The 27,603-nt window shown below is 39.6% G+C and overlaps 1 protein-coding gene across 1 annotated transcript in view; it reads right to left on the bottom strand.

Moving 5' to 3' along the window:
* The window catches only part of NIBAN1 (niban apoptosis regulator 1), a 174,272-nt gene that overhangs the window by 26,315 nt on the left and 120,354 nt on the right, over positions 1-27,603 (bottom strand). The window contains exon 6 of the mRNA XM_081492192.1: positions 2,948-3,063. Within this exon, the coding sequence (XP_081348318.1) occupies positions 2,948-3,063 (116 nt within the window). The remainder of the gene's footprint in view (positions 1-2,947; positions 3,064-27,603) is intronic.

Raw genomic sequence — 27,603 nt, 5'->3', positions numbered from 1 at the left:
AACCACCCTGATGTGTGGGAATTTTGAGCTGTTCTCTTAGCCCATCTGGTTAATTTAAAAGCAAATAAAAAATAAATCACATAACTTGTATTTACATTTTCCAAAATGCTTTCCCTCATGACTTCATTTGATACATTTTTAATTGACAAGTAGAAAATATACTGATGCTTTTACTGGGGTACAAATATTTTCACCTTAATAGTCTGTCAGGCAAATTATTCTAAGATATTTGCTTTGCCTGGACACTTGCCTAAAATAACCATCAGCACGAGGGCATGCCATATTTGCTGTATGAGTCATTACTATGAAGATAATAATGTAGCATTGCTGAAAATCTTCTGAATATAGTCTCTTAGGGTAGAAGGGGTTAGGATAATGTTATGATTAAGTTCTTATAAGACATGAAAACAATGCAAATAAACTCAGTGCTTTAAACAAAAGATGTCGTATTCTCAAACTCAGTCATGCTATGCCCTTTTCTTTAACTAACTGGTAGCTTCTTTGGGACCTTGACCTGTTTTTTCTGTGAGTCTTAGAATAGACTGCTTCAGTTCCATGTGTAATGGTTAAGATGAAGTTTACCCTCACCAGGCCTCACACAGGAAAAGTCTTGAAAGTTATTTCCTTTCAGCAGCTTCTTCAAGGATCACCTGACATGGCTCAAAATGCATTTCTGTCACAGACTGGTTTTGTGATTTGGGCCAACTTCTCTGAACGTTCTTTCTCCTGCCTGGAGGGTACTGCACAAATAATCCTGAAATGCCCTTCCAGTGCTCACATTTTCTGAGGTTGTGACTTCACAAAAGGAACTCAGATTCCTGGAGGGGCAAAAGCATTTACTGATTGCTTCTGTTTCTTTTTCCCCTTTAAGGTATTTTTAAATTTTTTATTTTATTTTTAATTGGAGGATAATTACTTTACAATACTGTGTTGGTTCCTGCTATACATCAACATGAATCAGCCATAAGCATACATATGTCCTCTCCCTCTGAACGCTCCCTCCCACCTCCTACCCGTTCCCATCCCTCTAGGTTGTCCCAGAGCCCCAGTTTGAGTTCCCTGAGTCATACAGCAAATTCCCACTGTCTCTCTATTTTACATATGTTAGTGTATATGTTTCGATGCTACTCTCTCAAATCATCCACCCTATTCTTTCCCTACTGTGTCGAAAAGTCTGTTCTTTATGTCTGCATCTCCTTTGCTGACCTGCAAACAGGATCAACAGTACCATATTTCTAGATTCCATATATATGTGTTTAATATATGATAATTATTTTTCTCTTTCTGAGTTACTTCACTCTGTACATTTGGCTCTAGGTTCATCCACCTCATTAGAATGGACTCAAATAAGGCATTTTTTTATTCTGCAAAATTAGCACCTTCCTATGACTGCTGCTAATGCTTTATGATGTCCATATAAGTACAGACCACACACGGTCCCACATACACCTCTAAGGCTGCCTTGTTCTCTGGATGCTTCTAGGTATGTCTTGCCTCACCAGAATGGCAAGGCATGAGTCATTTCATTCTCTCGCATCTTAGAGCAATTCACACATATCAGCCCAAAGCAAAGAGCAGAAAGTCAACCCCCCGCAAAAAAAAGAAAAACAAACTCAACACTCAACTCTCAGAAAAGAATTATTAGGTACCTGCTTTCCATGGGATAGTGAAGGAATGTGAGCTGATATAAGATTTCAAATGAAAGAAAAAATTAAGCAAGTACGTTAGCTAAACTCAAGGAGCTAAATAACTGTTTAACTTGAACCTATAAATGGATGCGCTTCCTCCAAATATGAGAAATCAATAATTGACTAAAGTCCTTGAGTAAGTCTTAGGATGGGAAATAAATGAGTTGAGAATCTACCGAAGAAAAAGAAGGGGGAGGAGCGGGAGGGAAAAGAAAGAGGAGAAGGAGACGGAGGAGGAGGAGATTCTCTGTCATACGTTAAAACAATAAAGAACAGCCCATTACCATGAGAAAATGTTTTCCGCTTTAGATATTCAATGACCACATAAAAGCAAGATACCATCTGGCATCTTCCAAATACTGTTCCCTAGTAACAAATTTCACTGGCCCCCAAAAGAGGCACTCTGGGCTAGGAGGGGAAGTTAAAGAAGAGCCTTCGTGGACCCTCTGCACTTCTAATTAAATGTCCACACCCAGCCTCTTCTTCCTGGCTGAATCAGCCTGCGATTGGTGTCCTCATGGGGGATGGGGTCACACCATGAAACACAGTCTCCTTGGAGATCTGTAACAATGTACCTGGTACCAAACCAACCCAGACACTTAGCCCCTGATTGACATTTAATCAAGGTCATGGGAAATTATGGACCTGGACCACTCGAAAAGGTAAATGAAACATCTAGAAAACTATCTAATGCTTTCAAATTTGGTATCCTTTAATTACTTCATTTATAAATCACTCCATAGATGAAGACAGCTATTTGCCAACTACTTTCCCAACAACATCTTATTTAATTCTCACAACCCTGTAAGGCAAACATTACCATTCCTATTTTTTCAGAGGAGTAACCTAAAACTAAGAGAAGTTAAATAACTTGTCAGGCTTTAACCCAAATCTGCTGACTTAAAGTCCCACCACAAACTTTGCACTACGCCACACTGCTCACATTTGCTGCTAGTCTCGAAGCACAGGTTACTTGAGAGAATATGCTTTTTCTGGAAAGAAATTGGAAATTGCTCTTCCACTGCAGTTGCAGTTGTCTGGGCTGCCCTGCTTGGAGGTCTGGAGGTCTGGAGTGCCCGGTCTGGAGGTCTTTAGAGTGCCCAAGAGCTTGCTGATCAAACGCTTCTAGACAGTGAGAGAAATGGCCTATGGAACCACATCTTCCATGCCTGCAACTTTTTCGTTTGGTAGTTTATTATGATCCTGACCTCCTACTACTTAGACGAGAATAGGATCCAAAGTTCTGAGCCCCACGTTACCTGGACTGCATCCCCAGTGACCATTCCCCATGAGCCGTAGTGTCCCTTCTCCTGTCGAAAGAATTGAACAGCTTCCAAAAAGGCTTGGACTTCAAATGTCGTCTGCTTCATGTAATCTAAAAGAAAGAGGCAAGGGCATTTAGCAAAGAAAAAATTCTTCATATTCTTCCGTGGTGCAGAGACCATTACCTGAACATTACAAGGAATAGAATTATGAGACACAAAAAAGTTAAGCAAGTTCTGAATTCAAAGTTCATTTGCAGGTGGGGACGTCCCTGGTGGTCTAGTGGCTAAGACTCCATGCTCCAATGCAGGGGCTGGAGTACCATCCCTGGTCAGGGAACTAGATCCCATGTGCTGCAACTAAGACCCAGCGCAGTCAAATAAATAAATAAATTTTCCTTAAAAAAGAAACAACAACAAAAAAACTCAAAGTTCATTTGCATGAATGAAAATGAACTTTCAGGTGTATATCACATGACTTCCTCATTATACCAGCTGATTAAGTCTATCAGTTACTAGACATGCTGGTTATGACCAGAAGCAAATCTATCCCCATTTATCTCTCTTGTAAATGTTTCCCCCAGACATCCAGGCTCTCGTGGCTTTATGTCACCAACAGTAACACCTCAGTAAGGCAGACTATTCCTTAAAGTGCCTCATGTACCCAAGGTACCCCCTCCCAGTTTCCCAAACAAAATATCAACTTTTTGTCAAAAGGACATCAATATAAGAGGCTGATTTGTGCGAATGGAGGATAATAATTGTTAAAACATATAGTAAGAAACTGTTACTTCTAAGTATGTCACGTATGTCAGTGAAATCTCACAAAACCCTCTGAGGTGAGTGTTATTATCATCTCCAGTTTATAGATGAGGAGACTGAAAGCACAGAAAGGTCAATTAATTGCCTAAGGTCATATACCAATAAGGAAATGAACTTGGGCAGTCTGATTCAAGAACCTACTTTAAAGCACCACACTATACTACCTCACATATTAGTTTTGGGGTTTGCCTTTCCAAACATATTGGATTTTAAAAGGTATTATATCTGAGAGGTAATATCCTACCACAAAGGAATGGATACCTAATGGTACAGGATTTTTAAGTGTGCTGAATGGCCTTCCCAGAATTCCACAAATCACTCCATGCATGCAAATATGCTCAATTTCTGCTGTGGACTGAATGCTTGTGTCTCCTAAAATTCATATATTAAAACCCCAATCCCCAAAATGTGATATTTAGAGATGGAAGCTTTGGGAGGTAATTAGGTCACGAAGGGGTAGATCCCTTATGGTGGACGTAGAGCCCGTATACATAATATACAGTGGAATATTACTCAGCCATAAAAAGGAACAAAATTGGGTCATTTGCAGAGACCTGGATGGACCTAGAGTCTGTCACACAGAGTGAAGTCAGTCAGAAAGAGAAAAACAAATATCATATATTAACACATTTTTGTGGAACCTAGAAAAATGATTGTTGTTGTTTAGTTGCTAAATTGTATGCAATTCTTTGCAACCCCATGGAGTGTAGCCTGCCAGGCTCCTCTGTCCAGGGGATTTCCCAGGTAAGCAAATGGAGTGGGTTGCCATCTCCTTATTGGCAGGGCAGAAATACAGACACAGACACAGAAAACAGACATGTGGACATGAGGGGAGGGGCAAAAGGAGTTGGATGAGTTGGGAGATTGGGATTGACATATATACACTACCATATGTAAAACAGATAGCTAGTGGGAACCTACTGTATGCCTCAGGGAGCTCAGCTCCGTGCTCTGTGGTGACCTACAGGGGTGGGACATGGGTGGGCAGGGAAGTCAAGAGGGAGGGGATACGTGCATATGTATGGCTGACTGGCTTTGTGGTACAGCAGAAATGAACACAACACTGTAAGGCAACTATATTCCAATTTTAAGACAAGAAAAGGCTCACTCCCTCGCTCTCCTTCCTTTGTCTCTCTCTCACTCTGTCTCTCTCTCTCACCAGACACCAACCAGATCTACCACTGCCTTGGTCTTGGACTTCCAAGAGTATGATATTTGTTAGAGCAGCCCAAACTAACCCAGAGAATTTTCAACACATAAAACTAGCTCATGGAGTATACAGTGATAACCAAATTATAGGAATATTAGCAGGGAAGTGAATTTTAGAAATAATCTAATCTAACAATAAAGAAATCAAAACTTAGGAGAGGGAAATAAAGTGGGCAAAGTGAAGCGACTGAAAGGGCCAAGTACCCTATCTTCTGCTTCTCCCCAGTAGGACACAAAGTTCTTTTGCCAAGAGCATAGGATCTGTATTCACGGGGTGATGTTAGATTGGTCAGCTGAAGGCAGCTGATTTGCTGGGGGGACCTTCAAAGCTTTAGCCAATGGGACTGCTCAGTGACTCAGTGGTTGATTCGGGGACTGAGCAGAAAGAACCTAAAGATGACTCTTTCAAGACTGGCTTAGTAGGTCATAAGCCTCAGGAACTTGGAAAAGAGAAACTACACCTCAAGGAATAGCCTCTATAAGAGGATGAGCAAAATTCTTCACAATGAGGATACCATGATGCCCAGAAGGTCCACATTCAAAAATGTAGAACTGACATTTCTAATATCAACAGAAAGACTGGTTAAAATCTAATTCAGAAAAGGGCATGTTCCAAGAATCAGGTTTTTAAATGGAAGCATTTTCTTCTTTGTTATTTTTTCTTGGTTTGGCAATTGATTTAGTGTTTAATGTTAGAGGTTTAAAAAACACAAATTAAGATTTTGGTATTAAATTGACAACAAGGGGGCTGTGATATGGGACTCAGTACACTGGGAGGAACTATATCAACTGAGATGGAAACTGTAATTACTACATTGAGATTCAAAACTGACTCACGAGCTCTTATTTTTTACAGCTGTTTTCATTTCCAGCCTAAGGAAACAAAGAGATGGAAGAAAATGTGGTACTTAGATGAAGTGAGTATTGCCAGACCCGTGAGCCTACGAATGAGGTTTAAGTCCTTCAAGTCCTTACAAGAAGCATAAATTTACTTATTTCTTCTCAAACTGATCCAAGTAACCGAAGGAAGAATCTGAAATCCTGTAAATACCATGTATATCTATATATAAAAAACTATGACACTCCCACTGATGGTTGATTCTTCAAAGATCTTCTGAAAACATAACTTAAGAAATGAGATTTGAAGGCAAGATGTGGAGTCAGAGAGAAGTCAAAGAAGAAACAGAAGAGCTAGAATGTAGTAACGGTGCAGGATGGAGCACCTTAATATAGACAGAGAAGAAAAGTATTAGTAATCAGATGGACCATAAAGGAAATTATAGTCATTGAATAGTAGTAATAAAATTTAAAAGAATAAGGACATGAATCTCCATTTTGTACTCTACCATTAAGCCAGACTTAGATCGGATTTTAACTACTCTTTTTCCATATGGTAAAAAGGGTCTAATTACTGATTTCATCATTAGATTTTTAGTTTATAAAGTGATTAAATTAATTTATATAAAACTTTTAGAATAGTACCTGCCACAAAATAAGTTGCTTTATGGATACTGGTTCTCATGATTATAAACAAAGTTCAATAGAAACTGCCAGATCATTAAGGAAATAAAGAACAAAGGTTTGCTTTGTAAAGGACAGAGCTACATTGCAAGGGTCATATGATATTCATTTCTTCTAAGCTGCTTGCAGAGGCATTGCTGAACTCAGCCAGAATGTACAGGTGTTTGAAAGAAACCAGATTATCAGTTATTTAATCAACTTCCTGCCACAGATCCCATGGGAACAAATTCCAGGATCACAATCACCCACTCTCCTGCCAACAAGAAATTGAGAGTTAGTTCAATGGCCCCCAGGATCAACAATGGCTTTTGGTCTTTCAGGCTTCTTCCTGCAAGATGACTCACAAAGATGGCAGGCATCAACTCAAACTCAACTTTTCCAGCATGCTGTAGTTAAGAGGATGCTGAACGACACAGATGTGCTGAGAAAAACTTGAGCATCATTAAATCCAGCTCCTTCATTTTACGGACAAGGAAACTGGAAGAAGAAACGGTTAATTTCTTAGCTGAAGGTCACACAGCTGGTCAGAATCAGAGCCAAGAATTGAAAAAGTGCCTCTGGCATGTCACAAGCAGCCTTGGCATTCATGCTCACTTAAATCACAGACTGTGAGAGTTAGAAGTGATCTCAAAGGTCACCCACCCCGAGCTCTTGTTTAAGGCTGGGAGCCTTCAGAATTCATGACGGACACTCATCCAGCCTTAGCTTGACTATTTCCAGGGACAGGAAGCTCACAATGTAATGAAATAGTCTTTTTTTTTGTCACTGAACTGGTGTAATTATTTGAAAATTTTTCCTTCTGCTGAGCCAAAATCTGTTTCCACGAACTCTCATTAATCCTGCTTTTGCCTTTCAGAACAAAATAGACAAGTTTACTCTTCTTCCATATGGTATCTAAAAGATAGCTGAGTATTCTCATTTTCCTGCAATCATCTTTTAAACAATATAACTTAGGGATTGTTTTTTAGAAGTTGGCCCTCCTTTTTCCTTCCTTCTCTTAGTGACCATTTTGAATCTATCAATATATTTCTTAAATTTAGACCATGATTGAATACACTACAAAGAATATTGTCTAACCAGTGCAAATTATGTAAAGTAGAAAGATTATCTTCCTTTTTCTGGTCCCTAACCTCTTTTTTCATCAATCACACCATACTTCTGGCTCATACCTTTTTCGTAGTCCAATAAAACCCCTACAACTTTTTCATATAACACCCTTGTCAATCTAAGCCTTTTCTAACCTGTATTTCTGCTTTTGATTTTGAAGTGCAGGCTTTAACACTACTCTGATTAAATTACAACTTGCTATGATAAGTTAGTGCCCCAGAGCCTGCCAAAATCATTAATAAAAATTGTAATTCTGTCCCTAGACTCCCATTTACCCCAGTATCATCTGAAAACTTGGTGGGCTTACCTTCTACTTTTCTATCCAACTCACTGACAAAAACATTCATCAGATCAAGGGTGAGGACAGAGGCCTGCGTAACTCTAAACATTTTAGGGGACAGATGGGAGACACATCTTGGCCATTCAGTCAACAATCACATCCTCAGGGCTAAGACATGTCTATTTTCCTTAGTCTCTTCCTAGTTCTCATCTGTGCAGCTGCATGGAAAACTCATATTTGGGAGACATGATTATGAATTTTTGCAAAGGAAAGAAAGCTCCTCTAGGCCCCGTGGGGACAATTATTCAAGGGGCCAGCCAGAGAGAAATCGCTTTTGTTTTTTTCCATTTATACAGATTTACCGCACGTCTGAGTCAACTGAAACGCCAAAGCTCCAAGGCCTATGGAGTCATTCTGGAACTTGACTCTGGCTGCTATGTCGGGACTCCCTGACTCGGGCTGAGTTTGGAAGCCGCCTTGTTATTTTATTTCATCAGTAAGCTGTGCCAAGCCATGTTAGCCAATCTGCCTGGTGATTTGTGCAAGTTATGTAACGGCATTACTCACTCCACTGCTATGGGGCTCATCTCACTAATGTATACTTCTAAACTGTCTTCAGCTTCAGGTCATATGTTGTCTTTTTTTAGGACATAGGCAAGGCTGTTTTGTCCTAGTTTCTTTTCCAGAGCAGAGAAGCAGCACTAGGGGAAAGGAACCAACATTTCTTGAATTCTGTCATGGAGTATGAACCATAGGAGATGTTTACACATACTATCTCCTATAATTCTTCCAATAATCCCATTAGGTAGGAATTCATAGTCCCACTTTAAGGCTGACAAAGAAACTGAGTTTCAGAAAGGTTAGCTAATCTATTTAAACTAGTAGATAGACAAGCAAGGCCTCTTTGCTTCCAATATCCTGTTATAACACTCTCTGGTTTTATTTTTTTAACTTTTTATTTTGAGATAATCATAGATTCACATTTTTATAAGATACAATACAGAGAGATTCAATACATCCTCACCCAGTTTTCCCTAATGGAAATATCTTATAAAAACTATGGTACAATATCACAGGCAGGAAATTGACATTGATGTAATCTAGCCACCTTATTCAGATTTCATCAGTTTTACATGCACAGATTGTGTGTGTGTGTGTGTGTGTGTGTGTGTGTGTGTGTGTATTGTGGCTTAACTTAAGAATCATTTTAAATTTTATTTCCATCTCAAAGTTTAGAATCATATAATTCTAGAGTTTGACTATACCATAGGGATCATTTAGTCCAAAGCATTCATTTAATCAGTGAGCAGCTTGAGGACTGGATAGAATGTGATATGCATTATTAAAACAGAATAAAACCCCCTCATTGTAATTAAAAATGAATGATATCTGTCCCAATAAAATGGTAATAAAAGTTTTTATTTTTATTAAAAAATTTATTTATTCATCACCAACTTAAGCAAATATTTACTACCAAATTGTAAATAATAACTCTTATGAGAACTAGCCCCGGGATTAATTAGAAATCCCTAAGTCATATTTTGACAACTGTCAGACTAAAATATTCATCTACATCTACTGGCCAAATCATACCTGTTAGTGAGCACAGACGTACCAGAAAGAGAAGAGGAATAAGCCAAGAAGGAATGTATATATATCCTGAAGATCCAGGGACCCCAGGATGAATTATAATGTTGTTACTCTAGGTGAAACTACTCTACAAAGATATTAATACGAGAACTTACCCTGAGGATATAAAAGACTTCTTAAATAAAGGTAAGAAAGGCGTTTTCATTGTTTTGATAGAATGTCTTAGCCACACAGAAAAATTGCATGCCTCATCCAGCTAAATGGGGTGCATCTCATGAATTTTTGACTTGTCAATAAATATTATAAGAAACACAGAAAAGGAAGTGGTGATTACTAAAACAAGCGAAGACAAACTAACCTCATTTCCTCTAGATAGACATATTACGTTGGTAGAATACCTACCTTTGGCTTTGGAGACATTCTGTATCAAGATTTTAGCAAGGCAAATATTAAGAGTTTTGCATAATTCTGACTGACACACTGAAGAAACTTAGATTAGCTGATAATGCAAATAAACATAATGAAGTAGTGAAACAGCCTAAATGATGGGTGCTGGTTAAAGGGCTGATGTTACTGACATCCTAGAGGAAAAGGTTTTCAATTTCTTGGAAAAGGTAATACATAGACAGACAGATAGAGGTAGTTAGGTAACCCTAGGGTTTCACTTAATTGTGAGCTCAGTGCAAGTCAGTGGTGTGACACAGTGAAACACAGCATGTGAGGTTGGACAACAGGAGTGTGGAATATGTCAAAGACAATGACAGTCACAGCTAGATTCTAAGATATACTCCTCTGAGCTTATCATTGTATACTTCCAGCTCATGCTGAGCAACAGAATATCTTTTTAAAATGTTAAAAATAAAGAAGAAAAGGTGGAGTACTTTTGAAGAAGACCAAGTAAATGAGGAATCTCACAGCCTTGGCAAGAAAAAGCCTAGAGGGAAGAAATCATTTTCTGTAAGATCTGCAATGTACAAGAGGACTGGATTTGTTCTGTGTAGATTCCAGATACTAGAGTCAGGAATAGTATGGTCCAAAGTAGAGCGTGGCAGAGTTTGACTCAGTACTCTGAGTCAAAATTTCTAACATTTAGATTTATCTTAGAGTGAAATAGGCTCCAATAAGTTGTCAAAAGTTCCTCTTCAAGATGAAGTGCGCAATTGGGGCTGAGTTACCCTGCAGATGGTGTACAGACTTGCTTAAATTTCTCTATTACACACTGTCATGACATCGTGTACCTCCTCACCATAGCACTTAGAACAATTGAAATTTCATAGTTGTTAGTGTAATTATCTTGCCTGGAAAATCCCAGGGACGGTGGAGCCTGGTGGGCTGCCGTCTATGGGGTCGCACAGAGTCGGACACGACTGAAGCGACTTAGCAGCAGCAGCAGCAGTGTAATTATTTAAATAGGCCTTTTTTCCAAGACTGTAAATTCTAAGAGGACAGAAGACTGCTGTTTGGATTCATCACTGCACCCTCAATACCTGGTCGAGTGTCTGGCACACAAGAAAGGGAAAGAAAGAGGGAAGGAAGGAAGGAAGAGAGGAAGGGGAAAAAGGAGGAAGGGAGGGATCCAAATACCAGAGAGAGGGCTGGACTAAGTCTCTTTATAAAGTTCCTTCTAAACTGAGATTTCTTGATTACAAACAAAACCCAAGCATTGCAAATGAATCAGATTCTCTTAATAAGCCTTTCCCCTACTGTTGTAAAGAGCTTCTGAAGGAAATGGATGTATTCATCTCAGTGCTTCTCAGACTTTGTTGTGTATCAGAATCCCCTGGAGAGCTCCCTGAACTGACTGTTGGGCCCCACCCCAGAGTCTCTGATTCAGCAGGTCTGGACTAGGGCCCCAGAATTTGCATTTCTAACGAGCTCCCTTTTCACACTGTGAAATCAGTCCTGAATACTCATTGGAAGGACTGATGCTGAAGCTGAAACTGCAATACTTTGGCCACTGATGCGAAGAACTGGTGCATTGGAAAAGATCCTGATGCAGGAAAAGACTGAAGGTGGGAGGAGAAGGGGGCGACAGAGGATGAGATGGTTGGATGGCATCACCGAACTCGATGGTATCACCGACTCGATGGACATAAGTTTGAGTAAACTCAGGGAGTTGGTGATGCACAGTGAGGACTGGCGTGCTGCAGTCCATGGGGTCGCAGAGTCGGACACAACTGAGTGACTGAACTGAATGAGCTCCCAGTTGAGGCTGCTGCTGCAGGCCCAGGGCACACTTTCTTGAGAACCATTTCTTTACCCAACATGAGGGGAGTGATTCTCAGACAGAAGAATCACCTCAAGTGCTTGTTAAAAATATGTTCTTGACCTTGCCCCCGAGATTCCAGTTTAGAAGGTCTGGGATTGTACCCAGGAATCTGAATTTAGACAAGCTCTTCAGGTGATTCTGTTGCAGGTGGTTTACAGACCAGATTTTGAGAAAACAAAGTACATGGAAGCAAGAGATGCAGTGGAAGTTTGCGGCTCCTGAATGCTTAGTGTTTTGATGATGGCTTTCTCTCATTGTCAGGTTAAGAAATGTCCCCTTTGGTCATGGGTAAACCTATGGCTGATTCATGCTGATGTTTTGTAGAAACCAACACAATTCTGTAAAGCAATTATCCTTCAATTAAAAATAAATAAATTACAAAAGAAATATCCCCTTTGTCAACTGCTCGCTCACTTAATACAAATGAACCCTTCTACTTACTCAAGGTGATATATAAAAATAGTACCAAAGGTATGTGGATAAGGAGCCACTTTAGGCAGGTTTGTAAGGACATCATCTCACACAACTGGAACTCCACCCATGAAAGGGAACCCCCATTCACTTCAGAAGCAGTTATCATTGTCTGGACATAAATCGTCAAATGCAACCCTAGTTGAACCTAATTTTCCTTTTTTTGGTACTCAGTGGCTATGTGGACTATATCTTCTGTGGCAGCCTTCTTTAGCATATATGATGTCACTTTCCTTATCTTAATTTTTTAAAAGACTTAAAGAAATAAAAATGCCCTATGCTCTCATCTCTTCCCAAGATAAGGATAGTATAATTAAACTCCTGACAAGGAAGGACACAACAACAGTTTATTCTTTGCAAATACTGGGAAGATACTCTATGCCTTGAAGCTAGGTTCATTGAATATGCCTTCCATGGCCCTGAAAGAGTTCGCCTATCACCCTGTGTATCTAAGATACCTGAGCAGAATCAGATCAAGAGAACAACGACAAAATCAGTCATTTCCTCTCTGCCCAGGACAAACATCTACGGCTTTCTACGGGTGAGAGCTGTAATTCTAAGACTGAGTGCAGAAGTGTTTCCCAATCGTCTAATGACTATTTGTGGAGATGATGCTGAAATGTCTCAGGAGGAAAGTATAATTGCATCCCGAAAAATCTAAGCAAAACAAATGAAGCCTAATTTCCTCTTTAAAATGTGAATTTTAAAAGAGTACACCATATAATGCTTACTTACAGGCTGTTGTGACTGTGCACACACTCAGGTAATCTTTCAGCTCAGACCATGGAAACTGGGTCAGGTGCCCCTCACTGATACTGTGGAGAGTTTATGGCTTAATTCCTGCAGGCAAAACCTTTAACCACACACTCTGGACACAATTTAAAGCAAACTTGAGTATTCAGATGCATAGGGAAGATGCTTATCTAGCCACAAACTTGTCTTTCATTTTTGATGACACTTTCTCTTATTCCTGAAACAACTGTTTACATGGGCTTCACTGTTGGCGCAGTGTAAAGAATCACCTGCCGATGCAGGAGACACAGGTTCAATCCCTGGGTTGGGAAGATCCCTTGAATAAGGAAATGGAAACTCACTCCAGTATTCTTGCCTGGGAAATCTCATGGACAGAGGAGTTCTGGCAGTCCATGGGGTCGCAGAAGAGTCAGACACAGCTTAGTGACTAAATAACAGCAACAATAAACTGTTTACACCTGGGTCTTGGTATACTTTGTCACTGCAGCACCCAAAAAATACTAGGGGAATTCTTCCTGGCTGATTCTATGAATGACATTGTCAGTTCAGAACACCTTGCCTAGTCTTACTCACATCTGTAGAAGCAGCTTTCTACAGTTAAAGGAAGAGGTTTACATTAGGGAACAAGTCACTGGTGTTAGCTAGCATCCTAGCTCGACACATCCACAGAGTGTACTGCTGCCTGATGATGTTATCTGGGGATTTTCATCATCATCATTAATCATCACCAGTGATTAATAATAGCATCCACCTTGCACTTGTCAGAAGATGTTACAGTTTACATCTCATTTGATTCTCACAGCAATCTCATGAGACAGGAGAGCCAGATGTAATCATTCCCAGGTAGAAAATGGAAAAAAGTGAAAATCAAAGAACTTTAAGTCATTGCCCAAGGTCAGACAAATACATAACTCTTTATTTTATCAGGTCATCAAATGAAAGTTAAAATAATAGGCAGAAAAAAATTTTCTGCTCCCATACAGACTCAGTATCAAAAAGGACCTAACCTTACTTAAAAGGTCTAACTACAATAGAAGTTGTAACTACTTTTATTGAGGATAAAATATCTCAGTTTCCTATATCATTTATAACATTTTCCCAAAGATTTAAACAATGAAGTTGACCCATGCTCCATTCCCTTCCTAAGAAGTAGGGATGGCAGTCACAGACTCCTGGAACCCATTATCAGGTCCTGATTAAGAAGCTGAACCTAATAGGGAGCTCAACCTGGGGCTCTGTGACAACCTAGAGGGGTGGGGAGAGGTTGGGGGGGAGGATTCAAGAGGGAGGGGAAACGGATTCACACTGTTGCATAGCAGAAACCAGCACAACATTGTAAAGCAATTATCATCCATTTAAAAATTAAAAAAGGTGAGCCTAGCTAATCCATGGTCTCCTCCTTATATTTGAGGAGGGTCAGTATTTAATTTAGTCCTCAGATTCTTAGGGACCAGATCATTTTATGAAAACTAAGAACTTCAGCAGTCATGTACCAATAAAAACAGTGTCCACATTCCTGACCTATTACAAGAAGGGGCAGTGCTGCCAGCAGAGTTCTTTTTCATTTCTGGGTTAGCTGAGCCCATGATACGTATCAACTTTGCAAAATTAAACCAAGAAACACTTTGAAAGCATCTTGCTATTGGGGAGGCTGAAGGCCTATGACTCTACAGCAGCATATACCATCCCACTAAATGACCCACTGAATGTGGCTTTATACTTAGGGTACATATGTTTTGGGGCCTTCCTGGTGGCTCAGTGGTAAAGAATCTGCTTGCCAATGCAGGAGACGTGGGTTTGATCCCTGGGCTGGGAAGATTCACTAGAGAAGGAAACTGGCAGCCCACTCCAGTATTCTTGCCTGGGAAATCCCGTGGACAGAGGAGCCTGGCAGGCCATAGTCCATGGGGTCACAAAAGAGTTGGGTAAACTTGGTGACAAGCCACACAATATGTGTTTTTATTATGAAAACTCTTACACATTCACAATCATTATCAGTAAATTACAAGGAGCAGCTTGTTTAATAACTTGGCTAATGACAAGTTTAAGCAAAACATGATAGGATTACTGAATGGAATATTATGCAGTCACTAAATAACAATTATGATGACTTAGACACATTGTGGAAAAGCACTTTGGGGAAATTTTTAATTGCTAAACCCAGATTATAAAAATCACATACACAGCCTGATTAAGCAACATATACACGCATAGAAGCAATGACCAGAAAGGAATGCATAGGAAATGGGAAATGAGTTATGGGAACTTTGTGACTCAAACCTCATGAATGGTTGTATTGTTAGCCTTAGGAAGATACGTGCTGATCTAGTGACTTTTTTGATTGTTTGTTTGTTTGACCAGTCCTCTCTTGACTATGAACAATATGGCCTCTCCAGAGTCCAAAGAGTCCTGTGGCAGTTTGTCTCTTAAATTCTCAAAGCAGCTGCCAAATCGTGGCATGTTCCATGATCTCAACATTCAGGGTCCATCATGAAGTGTTTGTAGAGTAAATTAACTGACGTGAGTGGAATAGCCTTTCTCTCCATCAGGATGGGTGGAACTCAAGCCTGGCTCCTCATTCAGCCCATTGAGCAGTTTTCAGTGTGATTTCAGCTGAAGAGGTCATGATTTTTGTCCTCTCCTGAATCATACTTTTTAGTGTGGTGCACTCAGGTCTCTGCTGACTCCTTTAGTGTTTTCTCTTCACAAATGGAGGGGAAACTCTTACCTCTTGGAGCCCTTTGAGCTTATCACAGATATCCTTTAAAGTGTTATTACTATCCTCTGTTTGCCATGAAAACTGAACAGCATCACAGGATGACATAATGTCCTTGAGGACAAGGACTGGCATATTTATCACCGTATCCCTAACAGCACAGTGCCTGGCCCCATATGCTCTTTTGAACAGACCAAGGAACAAAGAAATGAAGGAATCAATAATTCAGAGGCAGCACAGAATAGTGAGGACAACTGCCTAAAGGGAATATAAACTGGGTGGCTATTTCCACTTCTGCCACTTTGGCTACGGGACTTGAGGTGAGTTACTTTTTGCTCCTTTCAGCCTAATTCATCTCACTTGAAATGAGAGGCTGTCAGGTCTCCTTTTTCAGCTATGAAACAGTGTAATCCTATGATAAGCCACAAGTACAGTTAGTTTATCAACATTTGGAGAGTACTTTCCATGACAGTGTTCCAACCTGGGGATATAAAGTTCCAGCTGGAGACCACTTTATCTTTGACTTCCCATTACACCTTCTCTCTGTCTCGCAAATAATGCATCTTTCTCTGAGCTATTAGAAAATATTAAATTACATGTGTGGCTTTCACTACATATTCTATTGGCTAGTTCTGGTCTAAGTTTCTGGATCCTCCCGTCTCCCCTTTCACTAACCTAAATAACGGTTCAGTTTGTGGTTATTACCACTGAGCTCACCACCTGGGCTATTTAATTAATTAAGCCAATAAAACAGTGAAAATACTCATTTGCCATTTCACATCTATGACAAGATTATAGTAAAACTGATTTGTCTCATATAGAATCATTAACTTAAGTCATATGGGCTTGGTCTCTAAAACATCCTTCTTCCTTGAAAAAGTAGAACCTGCCTGATATCTCTGAACTTTTAACAAAAGCATCTTGATTTACAAAATCTTCCAGTTCTCCAGGAACACCTTACTAGTTTGGGTGTTTATTTAAGTATAAACTATAAGATCATTAAAAGATTCTGTCTCAGCCAGAAATTTCTTTTATGAAATGCTACCAAACAAAACATTATACCCTTTATCCAAATCAGAAGTATCAATTGGGATATAGGTCAGTTCTTGATTATCTTTGTTGATTAAGGAAAGCAATGACAATGATAATTCTTAAAACTGTGTTTGCATCTGTGCTTTTTGTATATCTACACTTGAATTCAGAAGAGTCTGTTGTCCCAGTGCTTCAACTTCTATTAAAACAAAGAACAGATTAAAGAAAACACAAAAACAAAAAACAGTAGTCCCAAGATGGCAGAAGAGTAGGTGGCCGTGCAGTGCATCTCTTTCCATGGATGTATCAGAAATATATCTAGAGGATGTACCTGGTGGCACCGTGGATAAGAATCCACCTGCTAATGCAGGGGACAGGGGTTCGATCCCAGGTCCAGAGAGATTCCACGAGCCAAGGAGCAACTAAGCCCATTTGCCGTAACTGCTGAATCCCTGCTCTAGAGCCCATGAGCTGCAACTACTGAGCCTGTGCACCACAACTACTGAAAGCCGTGCACCTAGCGCCTGTGCTCAGCAACAAGTGAAGCCACAGCAATGAGAAGCCCGCGCACCACCCCAAAGAGTAGCCCCCACTCAGTGCAACTAGAGAAAGACCACGCAAAGCAACAAAGACCCAGTGCAGCCAAAATAAAGAAATTAATTGTTTTTTAAAAAAGAAATACATTACAGATGCAACAGTTCTCACAGAGCACAGGGTGAACACTAGTAGAAGACCTTGATCACCAGAAAGGACCGTAACACAAAGAACAAAGTTGCCTGGGGGGGGAACTAAACTGTGCTCTGCTACTCTTCCTTCCTCACTTGGGCTTCCCTTGTGGCTGTGGCTCAGCGGGTAAAGAATCCTTCTGCAATGTGGGAGACCTGGGCTCGATCCCTGGGTTGGGAAGATCCCCTGGAGAAGGGAAAGGCTACCCACTCCATTATTCTGGCCTGGAGAATTCCATGGACTACAGTCCATGGGGTCCCAAAGAATTGGACACGACTGAGCAACTTTCACTTTCACTTTAAGTGATGGCATCTCAAACTGATGTTGGTTCAAACAGCTTCCTTCTCTTTCCTTCCTTTGTTTCTTATCCAGCCCCACCTCCCCCACACATGCACTAACATGTATGCACACATGTGTACACACACCATGCAGCTAATCTTTCCCTGGGCTGCAGAAAGTAATCAATACTGGTTTTAAAGGCTTAAGAGAAGGTAAGAGAAAGGAAAGTGGGAGAGCAAAGAGACTCTAGACCAACGCTGTGCAGTAGAAATATAATGAAAGTCACATATGGAATTTTAAATTTTATAGTAGTCATATCATAAAAGTAAAAGCAAAGTTAAGATTAATAATATATTTTATTTAAACCAATATATCCAAAACATGTAAGCAATATCAAAATTATTAATGAGATAACTTGCGTTCTTTTTTTTATACTAAGTTTTTGAAATGTAGTATTTCATAGTTTCAGCACATTTTATTTCAGACTATCAGTATTTCAAGTGATCAGTAGTCATATGTGGCCAGTAGCCATTACGTTAGACTACAGCGCTCTGCATGTTCATGGTTTAAGTTCTACTGTTTATCTGAGTGGGGACAGAGGAAGGAGGCAATAAAAGGGAGCAGACCATGGCACACCCAAACTGTATTCAAGCAGCATCATTACAAAGGAGATGTACTCAGATGTATTCTTACTCTAAATCAACAAAGAAGGAAGAAACCTGACTTTATCTATAATTTATCGTTACATACATAGAGAGTTCATCTACTAGAACAATCCTCGGAGCACAATAATACAGAAAAATAAGAAATAAGATGACTTACAACAAGTCCCATATGGATTAAGGTTAGAGTTGAAGACCCTTGACAACATGTCTCACTCATAATCCTTGCTCTATGGGCAGTGAGGAATCCTTGTGGCTTTAACTTGGAGGGTTCTCTAACAACAGAGCCATATCATAATACTTCTGCTTAGCGTGGCTAACCACCAACGGACATATTAGATGAGATCATTTCCAAACAGGATACAGCCTTGCAACGATCTGCTATATTTGTAGCAGCAAATTGTTCACCCTTCTCTGATTGCACCAAAAAAGAAAAAACAGCTAAAACGCTTGATGGATTTAGGTGTCTCCAGTTCCTATTGTAGACAATCTCAGGAGTTGCTATAGACTTCAATTACATGATGTAATTAACTCATTTCATGGAGCACATTTGGAAGAATTGACCCGATGATGTAATTCCCTTATGGTAAAACAGAGAAAGAGGAAATAAAAAGAAAACCTCAATTCCTGTGTTGGAATTGAGCTTCTGAAATGCATGAGAGAGAGAGAAACATGCGTGCATATTTCTTATGTTGATGTGCTGTTGTTGTTGTTCACTCGCTAAGCTGTGTCCGACTCTTTGTGACCCCATGGACTGCAGCACCCCAGGCTTCCCCGTCCTTCACTATCTCCAGGAGTTTGCTCAAACTCATGTCCATTGAGTTGGTGACGCTATCCAACCATCTCATCCTCTGTCACCTCCTTCTCCTCCTGCCCTCAATCTTTCCCAACATCAGGGTCTTTTGATGTGTTACTTATAAGCAAATACATCTTGAGTATTTACAGTTCTTTTACCACTAGGGAAGACATGATGGAATCATAGAACTAGAGTGGACTTTAAATATTTAGTTCATTTCTCTACTAGTAGGGTAGCATTTATTTATTTAATAATTGAAACATCACATAAATTATTCCAGATCTATGATCATTATTGGAGAAGGCAACGGCACCCCACTCCAGTACTCTTGCCTGGTAAATCCCATGGATGAAGGAGCCTGGTAGGCTACAGTCCATGGGGTCGCTAAGAGTCGGACACGACTGAGTGACTTCACTTTCACTTTTCCCTTTCATGCACTGGAGAAGGAAATGGCAACCCACTCCAGTATTCTTGCCTGGAGAATCTCCGGGACGGCGGAGCCTGGTGGGCTGTCATCTATGGGGTCGCACAGAGTCGGACACGACTGAAGCGACTTAGCAGCAGCAGCAGCATGATCATTATTAATCATAGTAAAGACTAATATTTATTAATTAGTACATTTCATGTGTGGGTTTACAAATTCAAATTAATCAAGTTTAAGTCATTCAGAAGACATTCTCTCAGTCTTTCTATATATCACACTTTAGAACACAAGAGTTCTCGGGCGACCTACATTCCTCATGTTGCAATTGAGAACATTTCTGCAAGTAGCATCTTCAGTGGAGTTAGAAATACCATTGGAAGGTCATTATTGTGTCTTCCCAGACCTTTTCTTTTAAGCTGAGTAATACAACTATCTCTAATACTCCTTTCAGTTTTTATTTTTCAACACCATACTTATATTTTTGAATCTCCTCTGATAGCACTCTACAACTCCACATTTCTTAAGTTTTAGGCTAGGCGTAGTTCTCCTTGTTTAATTCTGTGAATATTTAATATAACCTTATTTTATACTGCAGCCTGCCCTCACTTCTTCACTTTCAGCACTCTTAAACTCTCTTAATCATTCCTACTATTTTTCCACAACACCTATTACCTATTATCATGTTTTATAATTTTCTTATTTACTGTATTTATGGATTCTTTCCTGTCTCCACTGTTGGTCCCTAACTAGAACATAAGTGCCACAGAACAGAGGTCTTTCTCTTGCTCATTGCTGTATCTTGAGTCACTAGAATAGTGCTTGGCACATAGTATGTGCTGAATAAATATTTGTCAAATAAGTAAATATAGACCTGATCAACATAAATTCACAGTTTCTAATTAAATAAATGTATAAGTATTCATCTATACACATGCTTCTAGTTGACTGGTAAGTAATTGGGCAGGACAATTAAAGGTCTAAATTTAAAATATATGTTTGTGTGTGTGCTAAGTCGCTTCAGTTGTGTACAACTCTTTGCAACCCTATGGACCACAGCCCGCCCAGGCTCCTCTGTCCATGGGATTCTCCAGACAAGAATACTGGAGTGGGTTGCCATGCCCTCCTCCAGGGGATCTTCCCAACCCAGAAGAACCCCTGAATCTTATGTCTCCTGCACTGGCAGGCAGGCTCTTTACCACTAGCACCATCTGGGAAGCCCAAAATAAATGTTTATTTTATTACAATAGAAAAGAAAATTGGGTTATATTGGAAGTACTCACTCTTCAAGAAGTTTGTTACTTACTCCTCAGGATCAAGGATTGGGAATACTGATTATTTCTGATTTATTCTCGTATTTTTTCTAATTATGAACACCAAGTCCACAAATAAAGAATATTCAGTTATGCTCACTCGTCAATTTAAATATAGGTATCAGACATTAAATGTATTTTACATGTTTTACAAGTTAGAGCTCATAATTTTAGATTAAAAATTACTGTGCCTACATGCTATCTTGAGAAAATAGACCCAACTTCCACTTTTAAACAGCAATTTTATTGATGTAAGTTTATTTTAATCCCTATTTTATCCCCAGTGGTTATTATGGTACCTAAAATATAGTAAGGGATATTTATTTATTTAATGAAAAATGATCCTGGCAAAGGGCTTCCCTGGTGGCTCATATGGTAAAGAATCTGCCTGCAATGCAGGACACCTGGACTCAATCCCTGGGTTGGGAAGATCCACTAGAGAAGGGAATAGAAACCCACTCTAATATTCTTAACTGGAGAATCCCATGGACAGAGGAGCCTGGAGGGTTACAGTCCATGCGGTCACAATGAGTTGGACATGACTGAAGTGACTAAAACACTTTTCAATCATAGCAAATGAGGGAAAATTTGACCAAGGACATTTTGGAGGGAAAGCAACAAATACAGCATATTCTAAAAAATTTTAAAGTAGGAAAAAAAGTGGTAACTGATGGATGCAGAACCAAGAAAAATCATATTTCAACCAGAATCATTGCACCCATGGCCTAATCCCTAGCACATATTCACTCTCTCACCAAACACTGGTTGAACATGTTCTATGTATGAGTCACTGTGAAGAATTCTCTGAATAGAAGGGAACAAGATTTGGTTCAGGGGCATGAAGTTTAGTGCAGGAAATAATGATAATTCCACCATCTGTTCACCACTGTATCCCCAGCTCCCCAAACAACCACAAGGCAGATGCTTAATTTGGTAAAAGTGGTACAAAGAAAGGATAATAATCCATAAGACAATAAAGGGTGTGATAAGTGCTATCAGAGAAAGCAAAGGGCCATGGGAGTTAAGAAGGGAAAGGAGTCTCTCTGGTTTGGGATGGGAATGTTTTCCTGGAACAGGGAGCTAAGTGGATGAGGACAGGTTGAGGAGTGGCCGGTGGCGGGTGTTCAAGGCAAAGGGAGGAGCATGACCCAAAGCAAAGAGGCGACGCATAGAGCACATACGACCTGTCCTCCCCAAACGGCATTTCCTGTTTTAAAATATCCGAGTTACAGAATCTTCAAACCAACCTGCAGAAAGGGCTTTTGATGTATATTAGGTGCAGATATAAAATTAAGGGCTTATAAAGGCTTCTGAGAGAGTACAAAGCAGCGGGCTTTGGAGTCCAAGAGGCCACAGGGCTTTGGGACTGTGACCAAGATGCCGTTGTGTTGTATGAGGTCTGTGCAAAGGACTGAGGACAGAGTCTGGCACTCAGTGGTTTGTCTATGGCGGCTAGTGGCTTTCCTTCCTGTCCTTCACTCAGGATCCTAACCGCAGCCTTGAGTTACTTGGCAGGAAAAGCACACATTACAGGCATACCTTGGAGAGACTATGGTTCAGTTCCAGACCACTGCAATAAAGCAAATATCCCATTAAAGGGAGTCACATGAATGCTTTCATTTCCCAGTGCATATAAAAGGTATGTTTACAATATACTGTAGTCTATGAAGTGTGCAATAATAGTATGTCTAAACAAATGTATATACCTTGATTAAAAAATATTTTACTGCTAAGAAATCCTAACCATCATCTGAGACTTTCATGTCATAATCTTTTTGCAATAGTAACATCAAAGATCACCATAACCATAATAATAAAGAAGCTTGAAATACTGCAAGAATAACTCAAATGTGATACAGAGACATGAAGTGAGCAAATGCTGTTGGAAAAATGGGGCTGATAGACTTGCTTGACACAGGGTAGCCACAAACCTTCAAGGTGTAAAAAATGCAATAGGTGCAAAGTGCAACAAAGCAAAGCACAACAAAACAACGTTTGGCTGCACAGCCCTCTAGTCTACCCCCATCAGTGTGAATACGGTCTTTAAAAATGAGTTTTTAAACTTCTCCATTGAATATGACATGTAACAAATTAACACTTTCTAAAGTGATTTATAAATTAATGTGATTCCAATTGGAATCCCAGCAGGCATTAGGGGATAATTAGCTACAATGAATGTGAATTCACAAATAAGACAATATGCCTAAAGTAATCAACAAAAATATAATATAAATGAACTGTAAGGGGAAACATTTTATCAGATATAAGAACATACAAGAAAAATCTACTGTAATAGAATCAAAATTGCATTAATATGGGAATGAACAGATCAATGTGAAATAAAAGAGAATACTTAGATAACCTAAAGATTATATATATGTATATATATATATATATAGATATTTAATTTTACATGACAGAGATAGTAGCTTATTCAGTTATTTAGTGAGGAAGGTTAGATTTAATAAATGGTGCTAGCCCAATTGATTATCACTAATATACATATATATACATGATTTTCAAACAGCTAGAGACTTAAACGGGCTTCCTAAGTGGTGTTGTGGTAAAGAACCCATCTGCCAGTGCAGGAGACATAAGAGAGACAGGTTCGATCCCTGGGTTGGGAAGATACCCTAGAGAAGGAAATGGCTACCCACTCCAGTATTCCTGCATGGAGAATCCCATGGACAGAGGAGCCTGGAGGGCTACGTCCATAGGATGGCAAACAGACCTGGACACAACTGAAGTAACTTAGCACACACAGAGACTTAAACATTAAAAATAAAACAATGTAAAAACTTTAAGATATATCAAGGAAAATTACATATCTAATCCAGGGACAGAGGAAATCTTAACCAAGGTAGAAAATCCAAAAGCCATAAAAGAAAAGATACATATATCTGACTGCAAAAAATAAGGTATCTTTGTATGGTAAAGTATATCACAATTAAAGCTTAATAACAATATGATCAGTTAATGACAACAGATAAATGATGAATTTGAGGGAAAGAGATATTAATGAAGAGATAGAAAAGAGTTAATACCTACACAAAGCTCTTATAAGAAAATAACAAAAATAGTGGAGGGTAGAGAACAAAAGAATGAATGAATGAATGAAAATGGTCAAAGAGCCTCAATGGGTAATTCACATAAAAGTAAATTAAGAAGGCCAATAAATACTGGATAATTAGCTTGGACTCACTGGTAGTCAGAGGAAGGGCAGTCTAGGTTTCAAGGAGATTCCCTCCTCCCCTATCAGCTTGTCACAGCAGGAAAAGAGCAAAAGGACTTTTGGAGACAGGGATGCAGGAAAAAGAGTGCTCTCATAAACTGTAGAAATGTGAATTTTTATAATTCATCTTAAGATTAATCTGGAAGTATTTACTAAATTAAAAATACATTTAGCTTTAAACCTAGCAATCCTACTTCCTAGACACTGCCTCGGAGAAAAAAGAACATGAGGATCCATGCACAAGGATATCTATTTAACCATAGATTATAGTGGTCAAGGAAGCAAAGGTAAGGCCATCAGTAAGAGAATGGTTGAATAATGTACCATAACATATCATATGGCCCCTAACAAATGAATCATAAGTATATCAAGTGACTTGGATAGATTTCCATGACGCCCTATTGAGTAAAAAAAGGCAGAAAAGAATGTCTTATTTTAAAAAAAAGTGACCACAAAAATCCTATAATGTATGTATGTATATGAAAAAAATTTGGAAAGATACAGGGTTTTTAATACGGTTTACAGATAAATGAAAAGACTAGGAAGAAGAGAGCAAACAAGAAAGCCTAGAACTTACGAAATGATCCAATCTATGCATTTATAAAAAATACATGTGTATATATACATATTATATATGGGTAGAGAGATAGATGAGAGTATTTTAAAATAAAATAAAAAAGAGGGAAACAACATTTGCCCCCAAAATCATGTAGTGCACTAAAACTGCCTGCAGCCTGCAAACTGGTCCTCTGCCCACCCACATTTATCAATGCTGCTCTTCCTCCACATGGTCCTGGGGTAGGCACCTAGTCTCCCTGTGTCCTTCTCTATTAAACGATGGCAGTGGAGCACATGATCACCAAGGTTCTCTCCAGCCCTGGCGTCATCATCTGATGCCTCTGAGAACGCAACTCTGTGTTTATATTTCCCTGGTAACCACGTAGCCTATAGAAATAAACCAATGAGGGTCAGAAAGCAGAAGCTGGCTACATCCCACTACCCTATTTCTGTTTTACTTGTTCTCTTTTTACAAATGTTTCCTTGACTAAGTAATCAGGCCAAAGCTTATTTTTATGATGCTATGAAACCATCACCATGGTGGGTAAGCACGCTCACTTGTGGTGCATTTGCTGGTTTACTTTGCCATGTTCACTAAATTTCTGTTGGATGAGTGCTGGCCACCAAATAGGCATTTAAGGGAAGGGCTGGGTGCCAGCTTCCTGAACAGCATGGTGAGAACTCCAGCACTGCTCACCTGGGAACTGAGGCCTGGAGTAGGTGAAGGGTCAGCTGAACAGGGCATAAGCAAGGCAATCAGCCTTCATTGCTGCACCCTCATCACCTCACAACTTTTCAGATGATCACTGATCAGCATCCATGTGCCTCTGCACATCAGAGGCATGAGGAATTGGAACCAAAGCTAGAAAGTTAGGGCAGAATGGATTAGGGTAAGATGGGGGTGAGGGAAGTGGACAGGTCGAATAAGGACTGTAGATAACAAAGAGAGAAAGAGAAAATAAGAAAAGGTTACAAGAACAGACCCTTTCTAGAATAGTTGAAATTAAACCCAAGAACTGTGGTATCGGGTGGGGTTGGAATTAAAGCTACAGGGATAATACAGGCTGGAATTGTGGGCAGAGGGAGCCAAGAGGAGGATGATACACCTTGATGGGCATTCATAGATGTGAAAAGCTGCAGGCAGTTGGCAATAAGCAGGGGAGTTCAGTAGGAAGTGGTGGTGGTAGTTTAGTCACTAAGTCATGTCTGACTCTTGTGACCCCGTGGGCTGTAGCCCACCAGGTTCCTCTGTCCATGAGATTCTCCAGGCAAGAATACTGGAGTGGGATGCCGTTTCCTTCTTCAGGGGATCTTCCTGACCCAGGGGTCAAACTTGGGTCTCCTGTACTGTAGTCAGGTTCTTTACTGACCGAACCACCAGGGAAGTCCCAGTAGGAAGTACACATGCCCCAAATGTAGCACTGGGAGAGGGAGACGGGGATGACAGAGTAGGTAACTCCCTCAGATTTCCAGAGTTTTAAAGAAAAATTAATTTTGTAAACTTGCTGAAAATTTTAAAATATTGTAACATCAACTTTAAACATTGCAAAATTGTGACTTAAATGTCATCACTTTCATCTATCCTCAGTCATCATGAAAAAAAAGTGTTTTATTAGAAGAGAAAAAATAATGAAAAGCTGTGAACATTGTTTATGGGATGACATTACAAACATTGACATGTTATTTTATGAAAATATTTTTCTCTCTTAAAAACAGTTACAATGTATATGTATTTGGCATTTACTGTATGTTAGTCATTGTACTAAGTACTCTCTTGCATTATTAGCTCATGTGATTTTCACAATCACTTCATGAGGTCAGCACTATAGGTACCTCTCTCTTACTGATGGAAAATTGAAGAGTAATAAAGGTAAGTAACACAGCCCCTAAGAGGGTCTCCTAAAAGATGAAACCAGTATTTGAATTCAAAATAATATGATTCCGTATCACCATGTCATAACACTCTCCACAAACAGAAAATCCACTTGAATTATGCAAAGTTTCAGAGAAAGTTTTTTGCTTAAAGTCTGCTTCATTAAGAGACATACACCATCATGTTCCCCCCCAAAAAAATGTGCCCACAAATGTTTCAGTCATGCAAGGTCTATGACCCACGTTGTTTGAAAATGCATGGGTCAAACTAAATATCAGAGCTCTTATTTTCAAGTATTTTGTAGACAAGTGGTCAACAAGCTTTTTCTGTAAAAGATAGAACAGTAAATGTTTTAGGCTTTGAAGGCCATATAGTCTCTGTCACAACTAGTCAACTCTACCACAGTATTGCAAAAGGAGCCATAGGATACCTAGGTGAACAGTGTGACTGTTTTTACACAAAAACAGATGGTGGCCAAAGGTGGCCTATAGGTCACAGTTTGCCAAATCTTGCTCTAGACCACGTGTTCTTCAAGGCTAATTTGCCATGTTATTCCTTCAGAGAATCTTTCCCTCTGGACCAAGCTAAACCAAGTCCTTCTGTTATAATGTTCTGGTGCATCTTTTACACACACACATCTCAATTTTTTTTTTTTTTATTATTACTAGCTTGTAACATCTAGGAAGGTGGGGGGCATGTCTATTTTGTATATCATTGGATTCTCAGAACCTAGCAAATGCTCAAGAAATAAAAAGATACTCAGTGAGTATTTGTTGGCAGAAGGAAGGGAGGGAGAAAGAGGGGCAGGGAGGAAGGGAAGGAGGAAGGAAGGGAGGGATGGAGGGGGCAAGAAAGAGAAGAAGGAAGAAAGAGAGGGAGGGAGGGAGGGTGATAGCAGCTGCTCACACTTCACCTGCTTCTGTGTTCCAGAGTAGAATGTGTGCTTCAGAAAGCCTCCTTCCCCAGCACCACTGTGACAAGCATCGTGCAGTTTTATGGTACCATTAGAAATCAAAATGTCCC

This window comes from Giraffa tippelskirchi, chromosome 5 (assembly GCF_054371585.1).
Source record: "Giraffa tippelskirchi isolate mGirTip1 chromosome 5, T2T-mGirTip1v1.2.pri, whole genome shotgun sequence".
NCBI lineage: Eukaryota > Metazoa > Chordata > Mammalia > Artiodactyla > Giraffidae > Giraffa > Giraffa tippelskirchi.
This window is presented reverse-complemented; position numbering and strand designations above follow the sequence as displayed.